The following is a 13,403-nucleotide window of genomic DNA, read 5'->3' as shown; positions in this document are numbered from 1 at the left end:
TCATCTCACCAAATACAGTAAAAATGGTCCAGTAGAAAATATAATGCTCAAATTTATTAGATACTAAAGGATGTTATACCCTTATCTAAACTATGCCACGTTTTTTAAAAATGTGGCTACATATATTAGATCACTTATGTGTGGCTCAGTGTTTAGCACATGAATAAACTTATTACCTCACAGTGTTACCTGGATATAGGAGTGACATAATTAAATCATAAATTTAATCATAGAGTTACAAGTCCCTAAATTGTGGATCAAAGAGGTATGAATACTTACAGCAATTCCAGGGGCACCAACAGGTCCTTGAAGACCTGGGGGACCAGGAGGGCCCTGAAGTAACAAACAAATCAGAAATCTTCACATCAAAGCTTCTATGGGATCAGTAAAATTAAACAAACAAAAGACAATGGCTGACCAAGATAAGCAATGACTGACCAAAGTAAACAGTGGTTAACTGAGATCTACTAAGCACCTCTGTACTCTATTGGAAATTCAGAGATAAGGCTTTCTTTTTTTTTTTTTTTTTTTTATTGTCCTGGAACTCACTTTGTAGATCAGACTGGCCTCAGCCTCAAAGAGCTCCTCCTACCTCTACCTCCTGAGTGCTGTAATTACTAGAGCAGTCATCAATTATTTTATTCCCTGAAGACTTACAGTTTCATATGTATAATCAAGATAAATTTGATATTTACTAAAAACATGAAAATGTTCCCTTCTGAAATTGTAGATATCTAAAAATAGATCTTCCCACTAACCTAAACCAATTGAAAGATGTATATTTAAAATGCTTTTTAAAATTATATATATATATATATATATATACATATATATATCAAAAGGAGCACATGAAATATACTATACCATTTTCTAATTATCAACAGGGTTCTAAGATGCTGTACATCGAATATATTACTATATGAAAAATTTCTGTGTATAACATGTGTTACACATTCAAGTACTTAAAACTACTTTGAACAATATATTGAAACCGGCAGTGGGTTGTCCATGCATAGACACATCCTTTGGCTCTTGTATGAACTAATAACGCTTTGGATAAATGGAGTCTGTTGGTTTTCGTCTTTTGTCAACTTCATAAAAGTGAGAACCATTCACAAAGAGGAAAACTCAGTTGAGCAAATGCCCCCACAAGACTGAACTGTGTGAAAGATGGTGGGACATTTTCTTAGTTAATGACTGATGTGAGAGAGTTCAGCCCATGAGAGGGGTTGCGCTACCCCTCAGCCTCTGGTCCTGAATGGTATAAAAAGTAGCTGAGCAAGGTGTAAGAAGAAAGCCAGTAAGCAGCACTTCTCCATGGCCTTGGCAGCATAGGTTCCCTTTCCCTGCCTTAAGTTCCTGTCCTGACATCCTTTGATGATGGATTGTGATTCTGCAATGTAAGATGTCAAAACTTTATCACTTTTGACCGACATATCTGTGTGATTGTGGTATTCAAATAATATTTGTCATTTCAGAATGAAATAAAATTCAGTTTTATGATGACAACAACCTTTCTTGTCTATAAGACTAACTACAGCAAATATAAAACAATTATAATCTTTTTAGTGTATTATGGATATATATACTTATACATCAATATGTTTGTACTTGATTTATTTTGTGTGTGCAGATGTGTATGTGTTTGTGTTTGTGTGTATTGTGTGTGTTGTATGTGTGCTCTATGTACATATGATTAGGCAAAGGGCAGAGTAAGATGTCTGGGTAATCAGTTCTATTACTCTTTGGCTTACTCAGTTGAGCAATGGTCTCTCACAGAACACTGACCTAGACTGACTTACAATCCTGCATGGATTCTGGAATCTCAAGACAGTTCTGCATGCTAAAGCAACGATTATCCTTGTTTGCTGAGCAGAAGCATCCCCCCAAATCCATATACATTTTTATTAAGGTAAAAGTTCTTTTGATTACTTTTTATATAAATCAACACACACTTATTTAAATTTTTTTTCCATTTAAATTCACAGGACAAATTCACAGACTTTTTGACAAAACTCTGCTGGCGCTAAATGCTACTATGGAAAAGACCCATGTAAAGGTATTAAAAGGACGATGCTCCCTCACCAAGTTGTAAGGAACTCACATTTTCGCCTTTGTCCCCTTTGCTGCCCTTTTGGCCTGGTTCTCCGATTTCACCCTGGGTTTGAAAGAAGCATGTTAAAGCTGATTTCCAAGTTATCATATCTGAAATCTCAGCATTATCATCCAATGTTAACATTTTACTGTAGATGTAGCTACATGCTAGTACGTAAAACTGTGGTCTCAATGTAGATGCCTCTGATTTCTATAAATGATCAACAGTTAGGAAGAGGTAGTCAACATAATTCTCAGGACTACAACTAGAAATACATCTTAAAAACTGATTTTTTCCTTAATATCACCACTATAAGTTGACAATGGGAGCACATTGATCTACATACATAATATCTAAGCACACAGTAATCAAAATGGATTTTTTCTTCTCTCCCAGTTTTCCAAGTAGTAAGAATATACGAACACTATTTCATAAAATTTCTACATATTACAGTAAAATTAGAAATAAACTTGAAACAATAAAATCCTACCTTTTGGCATAAAAATCTGAGATTTATTATTCATATGTCAATAAAAAGGGGATACCATTCTACTAAAGCTTATTTATAAATCTTACGGCACAAGTTCTCAGGACTAAACATGTATAGATAATTGTGTTCAATTTACACTACTTCAAGGAAGATAACTTTTTAAAATAGAAATTATTGTTCTTTTATCATACCTATGCTTCTATTCTGTATGCTGTTTTATAGAAAGCACATTTCTTATCTTTAGAAGGCATATAGTATTTTTGGTTACACAAAAGGTATCAAAAAACTGAAAAAGATAAAACCACAAATCTTCCACTTTAGATTTAATTTTTGATTAATTATGGAGTGCCTGAGAAATCACTTATTGTGCTTTGGTATGATAGACTATCACAAAGGATAACACCAACCTTGTCTCCATCTTCACCAGGAGAGCCAGCAGGACCAGCGGGCCCTGGAAGACCCACAGGGCCTTGGATTCCATCTCTACCTGCAGGGCCTTGAGGACCCTTCTCTCCCTGCGGCGAAAAGACAATATGTCATTAATTGCTGTAAGAAACCCATAAAGGTTCTATACGGTTTAGAAACAATACATACATAAAATAACACACAAGCATAGTTCTGCATATTTTAGTTCTTATATTTGGAAAAGAAATAGTTTAATCTTTCTGGAAAACAAATGGGAAGTTGTAAAGAACAACCAGAAACAATGAGTTGCACTCTGCAAGTAATTATTAATACCAGGAAAACTTGCATCACTTTTAATAATTTATAGGTCTGTATCTATACTCTATAAAATTTATTAGAACAGCTGAAAAAAATATTTTGAAAATTTTTTTTCCAAACAAATCCTGGCAAATCAGATGGCTACTGTCTTTCTGGGCATATACCTTGCCTTCCCCAAACTAATGAGATTTCAACAGATGTTAGACTTAAACAAACATAAAATTTTATGATGTGCTTTAATATGCAACGGTTTACCCCTTTTTACAGGTATTTTGTGGATTCTATGAGTTTGGATATTTGATTTCATGTCTGCTTTTCCTGATGCCAAACAGCATGTGTGTTGACTTTCTCTTCCTCTATGGTTTCGTTTGTTCCTCTCTGGCAGTACCATTGTTTTTCTATTTGTAAATTTATATACAATGAAAGATAGAGCCTTGTTGATGAAAAAAAAAACTTCTACTGCTATAAAAAAATATGCTTTCAGGCGTTAAAATAATGTATTTTTCCATACTATAATTTCCATTGTTTTTTGGGTGACAATGTTCTAGATTGTATGCAATGATTGTTCTCTCATTTCTTTAACTGAGAAGATGCAAGTGATCAATTGTCTTGCCTTTCTGTCAGCCACTTACCTCACAGTATCCTCACCCTTTATGCTGATGCATGTTTATGTGTTCTGCCTCTAGTTACCTCTTTAAAACAGTATTTTATTAGAGCTAGGTATCAAATTCAGGGTCACACGACTGCTAGGAAATCCATTTACCATTAGTCTACATCCTGACCATTAGTCTACATATATATTCTTGTCAAATATATATGGCCTTTCTCTAAGCTACTAAAGTAACTTGCTGCTATTATCACACACTCGTGTCTTTTTCTCCCTCTCACATCATCTTACCACTACATTCAAAGAGCCAGACAGCTTATATAACCCATAGCACGGGGTGAACATATTTGCTTATCATTCCTCGAAGTGAGCAGTGGCCTCACTGTGATGCTTTGTGTTAACTGCCTGCTTGACACAAGTTAGAATTATGTAGGTGAAGGCTTTGGCCATGTCTGTGTGGGATTGTCTTGATTACATTAATTGGGATGGAAAAATCTTGTGCACTGTGGTTGATGCCATTTCTGGGCTGCTGCAGTAGATGTTGTGAGTGGAGAATGTCTAACTGAGCAATACGCACACTTTCCCCCTTGGCTCTCTGCTTTTTAGAGGTACAAAGTGATCAGCTATTTCAAGCTGTTGCTGCCTTGATTTCCCCCATGATGACTGTTAGTTCCTTGAAAAATTCGTTAAATAAATCCTTTCTCTGAGAAGTTGCTTATCTCGGAGTATTTTATCACATAAAGAAGAAAAGAAACTAAGACACTACCTTGATCTAGTTCCTACTGGCACCCAATGACATCTAACGGCAAGAGGAATAACAGCTCTGCTACAAATGTAAAACTTTACAAATGGAAATTTTGTTACTGCTTTTGTTTTGCTAAATTTATGCAACTCAACCTTTATCATAACTCCTAGACTGCATCCTTCCTCACTCAAAAGCCCACATATGTTATTTTCTGGTCATTGTTTCATCTATTTTATCGCTGTTCTGGCTCACAGAGTGATGATTATTGTGATGGTGATGGCTATTTACTGAAAACAACCCAACTCTATATGATGCTTAGAACTGTAACTGCACATGACACTCAGACTCCTATGACTGTCTTATTGTCATAGACTCCTATGACTGTCTTATTGTCATAGACTCCTATGACTGTCTTTTTGTCATAGACTCCTATGACTGTCTTGTCAGACATGGGAAATAGGCTCTGAAGTTAAGAACGTAAATGTAATTATGAACTAAGTAAATAAGAGAGAAGAGTTCTAAACTCAATTCTGAATAGAAGCCAACAGTCTTCTTCAACTTCAATATTTTCAGTTCTCATTCTTTGTTTTCTTTAACATTCTTACTTCTCATTTATCTCATTTTTATCAGGAAATAAACACATGTCTTCATGGTTGACTAATCAAGAGAGGGATTGCATCCAGGCCTATGAGTACTTTTATCTACTGCACTCTTCCTTGAGCTCCACTCACGACCATTCACCCTCTTTCTCTGTGTGCTCATAGAGCTAACCATCCACACATAAACATTACCACCAAGTGCCTACTTTCTCTACTTTTGATGGAGTCTTCTACAATGCATATCCAATATGCTCCTCTATAGTTTGATTATAGATCTCTGCTCTCTATCTCAACTCTACCTCACATGACAATAGAATGTGTTGGTTCTAAACCTATTATTCAAATGGTACTGCAGGTTGACAGTCTGACCCTCACCATTCTAAAATCATGCAAACACATGCTTATATTATAGAAAAACTATTTAAAATTGGTTTTACTAGAAATTAATGGCTCCTGTTGTCCAATTCACATTTAGTTAAAGTATTGACCTTGCTTTGTTTCATACTGATGCTTCCTCATCTCACATTACTACAACTGCAATGCCGAAGATATGTAAACTAATAGAACGTATCTATAATCTGAGGACGTGGCAGTCATGTATACAAATCATAGTTTTCTTTAGGAATCAGTTACATAATCAAAATATTTATCCCCAAATGATAAGTTGAAAAAGGTTTATCCTCCCTTCCCAATCCCACCTCCAAGAGTTTCTAATTGACTGAAAATTCGGAGATCATATTTGGGCCATAATCATCACTGTGAGCGGGTACCCTGTACACTTTTGGATTTTGTCTTCCATTTTGCTTTCCTTTCAAGATTCTGGGTTTTTATGAAAGTGTACTACGAGCTTGACTTCCACATGCCTTTTACTTCATCTAAACCTATATCTTCTGTAATTCATATTTCAACTCAGGACAAAATTTATATTTGCAATTGGGCAAACAGAATATGTTGGCCAACATTTCCATGAAGTTTCAAAAGACTTTTTCATGAATATCTGTGGGTAGTGTGACCCAACAATGCCAGAACTAACTTCTGCTAATAGATACAAGCTGATACCTTCCTTAAAATACTACTTAGTTCAGTATCTACCAGTTAGGTTTTTTCATTAACTATTTGAAAAATGAAAAGTACAAAATATGAATATATTTGTAGTTTTAGGTGTGAAAAAATGAAAGTTTAGTTGAGCAAGAATTTCATGGTCCGACTAGCCATGATATCACTCACTGTCAAAATTTGTAGGGCCTCAGTCTGCTTCTTAAATAAGTTTTCATAAGTCTCTCTAAATTAAATTGTAAAATGACTGGCAGTACTTTTTAACTTTGGTATTTGATTAAGTATTTACTTTATAAACCAAAATATATATTCACTTGAAATCATAGGATTGAATACATTATCATCATAGAACTTACATTTTCAATTTGTATGAAAAGCAACGAAGTTCCTTTCATCTGTATTCATCCTTTATTCCACAAGTTATGTACGGCCTAAATTTTTTTAATTAACTGGAATCAAAGACATTGAGCCCTTTTTCCTTTAAGAGTATAGTATAAAACATACGGCCTCAGAAAAATTCTCAGTAAAAAATAAGCAATATGCCTTTGCTGGAAAGCAAAACGTATATACAACAATGTCAAGATCAAATTCTAACATTCTGATTAAATTACAAAAACATCAGTAGGATTACCAGGGTCTGAATATGTTCCCCAAATGCATATCATAAAGATCACTGTCTATGCAATAATTAGAACGCTGGGCCTAATGAGAGATATTATTCCATTGGGCAGAGAGAAACTATGGCCTTAGAAATGGGTTGGGTGAACTGTTACAGAAGTAAATTGTTATAAAAGGGTTTTGCCCACTTTTAGACTTTCATTGTCTTAGAATAGAATAACATGAGGGCTTCCCGAGATGAAGACCCTTCATTTTGAATTTTCAGCATCCACACTATGGATAAGAATATTGCTGTTCACTATGAACTATCCACTGCAGTATGTCACAAGACATGAATATAAAAAGAAAATGTATGGACAATGAGAATAATTCCATTCCTGAATCCAAAGACCGTAAATAAATGACAGTGATATTTAAATTACTAGTTCAAACTCAACTGATTATCTCACACCTTACAGGAAAAAGTATTAAGTTATATGTTATGGGAATCATAGCACATTTTAATCTATATTGATTTAATTAGTTTGTGATTCATCTTAGAAGATGCTTTATAAAATTCAATATGATTGAATCAAAAACAGAACCAAAAGAGACAAACCTAATAAACATAATAAAGTCCACAGTAATTGAGATACAAAAAGTTTGCTTTGAATGAATATGGCATGAAATAATCACATGTTTCTTATTTTACTCACCAAAGATCAAAACTCAAACTACAGGTGAATCTCAAGTGTGTCCTGCGGGATAAGCCTGTGAACCATGGACTCACCTGAGATGGAAGTTGTATTCTGAACGTGGTAAAACATTCAACACCTTTCTACTATAAAGCAGTGAGGTCTATAAAGTTTAATCAAAACTCCCATTTTACTTTTTTAATGAACAAAATTAGAAGCCTTTTACATTAATAGCATTCCACTCTCTCCCAGATATCAGGGCTTCATAACTTGTGGGAAAACGCCATCCAGTTTAATTGAATTTTAAGGTCCTCTATTGTAAGAATACAAGCAGCTGTCTTCACATGCCGGGCATATATGCAGGGAGAATGCAGCGGAGCATGAAGAGCTGATATTCCTGAATAAAAGGTAATCTTGTGTGTGGGATGGCAGTGTCACCTATTTATCCTTCAACACTACTTACAGGAGCACCTTTTTCTCCAGCTGGACCAGGAGGGCCCTGGGGGCCTGGACGGCCTGGCAAACCAATTGGGCCTGCTGAACCCGCAGAGCCTCGCTCTCCCGGAGAACCCTAGAACATGGGAACAAGGATATCTTGTCATTATGGGAAGAACAGACACTGTCATACAAATCACTTATTTAACAACTAAAGTTAATCTACCCAAAAATTGTCAAGCTAAATATGAGAAAATTCTAATAATTCAAGAAATAGTATAACCATCACTTGAGGGATGAAATGCTGATTCCAGTATTGAGTGCAGATGCTGACATTAAGGAATTTTGATGAGCTGGGAGGTGTGGTGCACGCCTTTAAGGCCAGCACTTGGAGGCAGAGGTAAATGGATCTCTGTGAGTTCAAGGCCAGCCCGGTCTACAAGAGCTAGTTCCAAGGCAGGCTCCAAAGCAACAGAGAAACCCTTTCTCAAAAAAAATCAAAAAATCCAAAATAAAGAAAATGATGTTTGATGAAATGAAAGATACCCTGTAATTCTAGTGTTTGAGCTGGAAGCTTTGAAAATCTGTGTTCACTGCTGAACACAATGCTGCATAAATATCTATCCAGTATTGAACCCTGCATAGTTTCTTCTTGTATCATAAAGGGTTAACATATTATTTCCCTACACTGTTTACTGTCTGAAGTGTTTTCTGGACTTCACTTCAAAGTCACTAAATATATATATTTTTTTCTAAATCCAAAGTTGAGCTCACAAGATCTCAAGTATACATTATACAGTAAAGTACGCCATTAGCGCAGACTTTGGAATTTTTGTTCAGAACTTGTAAATTTACTTTGCTCCTCTACTGACCACTGACAGATGTAAATATTCTTAAATTTCTTGGTCATAATTTCCTAAAATTCTTTTGTGACAGAGTACTTCTCATTCATTTATTATATTTATAGTGATTGAATGAATTGAAAAGATTCAAGTTGACGTTACAGAGGGAAAAGGTAGCATAAAATGTGATAGGTTTTTCTCTTGATTATTTTATGCCTAAATGAAACATTTGATTTATTTTTTATAACTGCAGGGTGTCAAACTTAAGGGAAAGAAGTGTGAAGAAATTTGTCAAAATTTCAGCTGGATTTAAACAAAGAGGCATTTATGAGCTAGAATTATAAGAAAAATCACAGACAATGTTTGTCATGCTGTATAATAACCAACAAACACCTGTGTGAATATTACATGTCTACTAATCAAGTGTTATAAATCATAAATATGAGAGCATAAATGTGAGAAAAATTGCACTTAGTATTTTCTAAAATATATGTATGTATGCATGCATTTGTATTGTGCATCCTTACATCTCTTTTTCTCCCTCCATTAATGTACTTACAAATCCTTACATATATTTATATGTACAAATAATATAATGGGTATATAATAAAAACATAATTTACTAATGATGTGCATTTCTCTTTATACATTATGTGGATAATTGGCCTTTATTAAAACCCAAGTTACTCAAGTACAGTCAATAGAAATTTGCAGAACACCCACTGAATATTTATTTTCTCTAAGAATTGTGCTAAAAGACTTATGTGTCACACTAATTGATGTATTGTGATTGACATATGACTCATGGCTTTTATTTTGGAAACAATGTGCTTGTTGAAAATACAGTATTCTTAATATTTAAAATTAAACTAACTGTTTTATATAACCATTTTGTGTGTCTTAAGCAGAGATAGAATACTGTTCTGAGTCTCAGGAAGTGTGCAGAGTGTGCAGATATTATGTTATTATTAAAGAGCAAAGTATTTTACTTTCTGCCTTAAAGCATTCCTAAGATGAAATTTCAGATTAGCATCTTGCTTTTGGAGGCTGCATTAAAATTAATAACAAAATATATTGCTTTTCTGTAGTTAAAATGTTTCTCATGATCTTGTCAGATTTCATCAGCATTAAAACAAATGACGGGAAGACAAAGAGGCTTGCCAGTGCATCCCTATGCCCTAAAGTACAATGGCAAGCCCCCTTTTGTACTTGTTATTACAGAAATTTCATAAGCCTAGATATCTGTAATAATGGAATGCTCAGCACTGAATTTATTTTATCCACAAATAAATGTAAAGTGAAAATCCCTGATGGAACCCATTGATTAAACCAGTGATGTATAGTGAAGCTGAGAATTGTAAATACTCTCAGGCCAGCTTGGAACAAATAAAACTTTCTAATCCTTGAGTTACAATGAACACTGGTAAGGCACTCGCTTTCATTTCCTTGAGTTTCAGCTAAATTTTAGAAGAAAGTCCTCGTTATACATCCAGCATTTGTATACTGGGATTGTGTCCTCATGTGACAGAACCTAGGAAAACTGGATGGAATACAGTAGGTCCGAGCTTTGAGGAATTTATCCTCACGCTGAATATTCTTTGTAAAGCTTAGGTATCTAAACTGCAAAAAATATGAATTTGTGTATAGTAATATATAATTACTTTTGCATAGTAAATAAAATTATTGTATTAACAGCTATGATTAAAATAGACATAAACATGAAAATGATAACTTGATAGTGCTCACAAAGGCAGGGATTTCCCCTTATTTTTTTTCCATAACAAAACATTTGTGGTAGATACTGGCACAAAGCATTCCATAAACAAATGTGTCAGTTGTTGGGTGAGCCTTTTCTTTCTAGTCCTGGAACCAACAGTTTTCAGGTCTGGAGCATATTCTCTGTGACTTATTTTATCATCAATAAAATATGTAGAGAAATTGCTTGTGATTGGTTTCTTGAAATGTTCAATAGTATAATGTACTTTAGTGGCACAATAGAATCTCCTAAACATAGAAGTACCTCATACTACTGAACATGGAAGAACATGCCAAAACATCTTAGAAACACAGAACTATCATTTTTGTAATTTTTGAATTAGAAAGTAAAGGGTCACAAAAATTGTTTATTTTTTTATTCTTATGAATATATATGATATGAAATATTAAACACTACAGAAAACATATTTTCTTATGCTTCCAAATTTAAAAGAGAATATGCTTTTTGCATTGTGAAGATGAAACCTTCTATTCAATTTCTTTCTTTAATGCTATTTCCCCCCTTCTGCAACCCATCCCCTAAAATGTTGTGACATCTCCCTATTATCTATTAATGGTAACAAAACAAGAAACAGTGGCATTGGTGTTGATTCTTGACCAGTGAGAACGGAGGCTGTTTGTCTAACTGTTGCTCAGAAGCAGACAGTAGAGAATATATATTATCAGCTTTCTTCATTGTTTATTTCATATTCTAGGGAGGTTTTGTAAAATATATGAAAACAGAAAACAGACAAATCATCTCATCAGCATTCAGTGTAAATGGGGCTCACTGAGGAATAACAGAAAGACAAGCAAGTTCTTGTTTTTCAAAGCTATCTAGGTAGAAAGCACAAGTGTGTATTTCCTTATTTTTAAAAGGTCAAAATGACCACCCTACAATACTATGAAGTAAAGTCATTACACTATCCCAGTGATAAACTTTGAATCAAACAAAATAAAAGTTCAGATAAAGCATCAAACATTACTAGAATTCAAAATACAAACTCTGATTGATCATCTGAACGTTTTATATTAGTGTTACAATATTTTGTCATTAATCCTTGCCACCATCTCTGAATACAGATCAACCATCCTTGGGTGTAACAGTTTTGTTCTTAAGTGGAACACAAGACTCAAGAGTCATCAGTGCAGTTATTCCAAAATTTCTATTCTCTCATCTAAAAAAAAAATGAACAAATACAATGCAGTTCTCTCAGGAATAGAGAGGTAGAAAGGAGAAAAAAAGGATTATGACAAAAAACATGTAAGCTATTGAAAAAATGACAAGGAGAAATGACTCACAAAGTAGGGAATAGAATCCAACACATTAAGGTAAGGCTTAGTAACAAAAGAATATTGAACGGTGATGGGGTAAAGAAGGCATGACAAGTTTGTAAAATGTTAAACACATTTGGGAGCTTTGTGTCTCCCCCCACTCATATGCTTTCTCTATATAAAGGAAGTACCACCAAAGACAAAACAACAGCCACAAGATCCATGAGTCAATAAATAAAATAATATGTACTTTTTAAATTAATGAAAATCATAGTGGCAAAGCTCTTGACAATCCTTCATGCTTTATTTCTTTAAATCCTAATTTTAAAGGTCTTATTTTTTTTCCTATGTGTGTAGTTTGGGTTTGTACACATGAGTTCAGCAATGACTTCAGAGTCCACAAAAAGGTAGTGGATCCGCTGGAGCTGAGTTAATGATTGGTAAATCATAATTGTATAATACTGTCAAAAATCATAGTGATTTGAGTAACGTGAGGGTGTCAAAGCATCATACGGCAGAAATTAAGGGTCAGTAAGGGTAATTATATGAGTAGGCCATTGTTATTAGGATCACACAATGAAGATGATTTGCCATCCATGAGTAATAAGTTGATTTTGAAGGCAGTTGATTAGTTCTATCAGATGATGGCATAGTTAGGGAGGTATATTAAATGGATATTCAAGAACCAATGGCAAAGGACTGTGAGAGCGCAGGTAGGAAAATAAATGGAGTAAAGGAGAAGAGATAACATTTATAGGAAGAAAACAAAAGGATCAAACGAAGGAAATGATGGCAGAAATGGTGATGAAGTCACAAGCAAAGTATTTTGAAGTGATTAGCATGGCTCCAATTTGCACTGGGTAGAAGTTGGAAAGAGATTTAAGAAAACATTCAGTTATACAAGCAGATAAGGATAAGAAGATCAAATGAGAAAGGCTTCTAAATATGGCAGCTTGTGTGTGGTAGTGATACTTCAGAACATTGCTGAGAATGAAGGTGGCATAAAAATCATGAGGGCTGTACTGTGTTTCTCTGCACGTTTACTTATATCTTCAGGAATAAACGTGAGACCAACTCTGATACTTGCTCGGTGCCGATTATTTCATGATGTTACATAGTTTTGTGACAATCACTATTAGCACAGGCAATGATATTATTTTTCATTTTTATTTGATATTTTTATATCACTGAAAAATTCAAGTCTCACCAGGTACTTAATTCAGACAGAATATAATGCACATGAAATCGAAGCTTACTTTATGACTAATTATTGAATGAGAGACTGAAGAAGAAAATAAATTCAAACGAAAGTCTTTCCAGGCTTTTCCTATTCATGACATTATGTTGCTTTTAATTCTGATTTATTAGCGGTAAGACAGTTCTTTACCTCCTGTCAGAGCAAATCCTTCCAACCTCCTAAACCCTTGTGCTTCTGCACTCATTAGTGCCTGCAATTAGCAGAAACCAGGCATTGAGAGCTTTGATTGAC

General features: G+C 34.4%; 1 protein-coding gene across 2 annotated transcripts in view; it reads right to left on the bottom strand.

The window, feature by feature from the left end:
- Col11a1 (collagen type XI alpha 1 chain) overlaps nucleotides 1–13,403 on the bottom strand; it is a 176,880-nt gene that overhangs the window by 44,174 nt on the left and 119,303 nt on the right. For both annotated transcript variants that reach the window (XM_057793140.1, XM_057793141.1), the window contains 4 exons: nucleotides 8,071–8,178; nucleotides 2,993–3,100; nucleotides 2,105–2,158; nucleotides 280–333 (listed from right to left, as the gene is read on the bottom strand). In XM_057793140.1, coding sequence (XP_057649123.1) covers nucleotides 280–333; nucleotides 2,105–2,158; nucleotides 2,993–3,100; nucleotides 8,071–8,178 — 324 coding nt within the window. The remainder of the gene's footprint in view (nucleotides 1–279; nucleotides 334–2,104; nucleotides 2,159–2,992; nucleotides 3,101–8,070; nucleotides 8,179–13,403) is intronic.

Source organism: Chionomys nivalis, chromosome 18, assembly GCF_950005125.1.
Source record: "Chionomys nivalis chromosome 18, mChiNiv1.1, whole genome shotgun sequence".
NCBI lineage: Eukaryota > Metazoa > Chordata > Mammalia > Rodentia > Cricetidae > Chionomys > Chionomys nivalis.
Note: the sequence above shows the minus strand (reverse complement) of the source record. Positions and strands in the feature narration are given on the sequence as shown.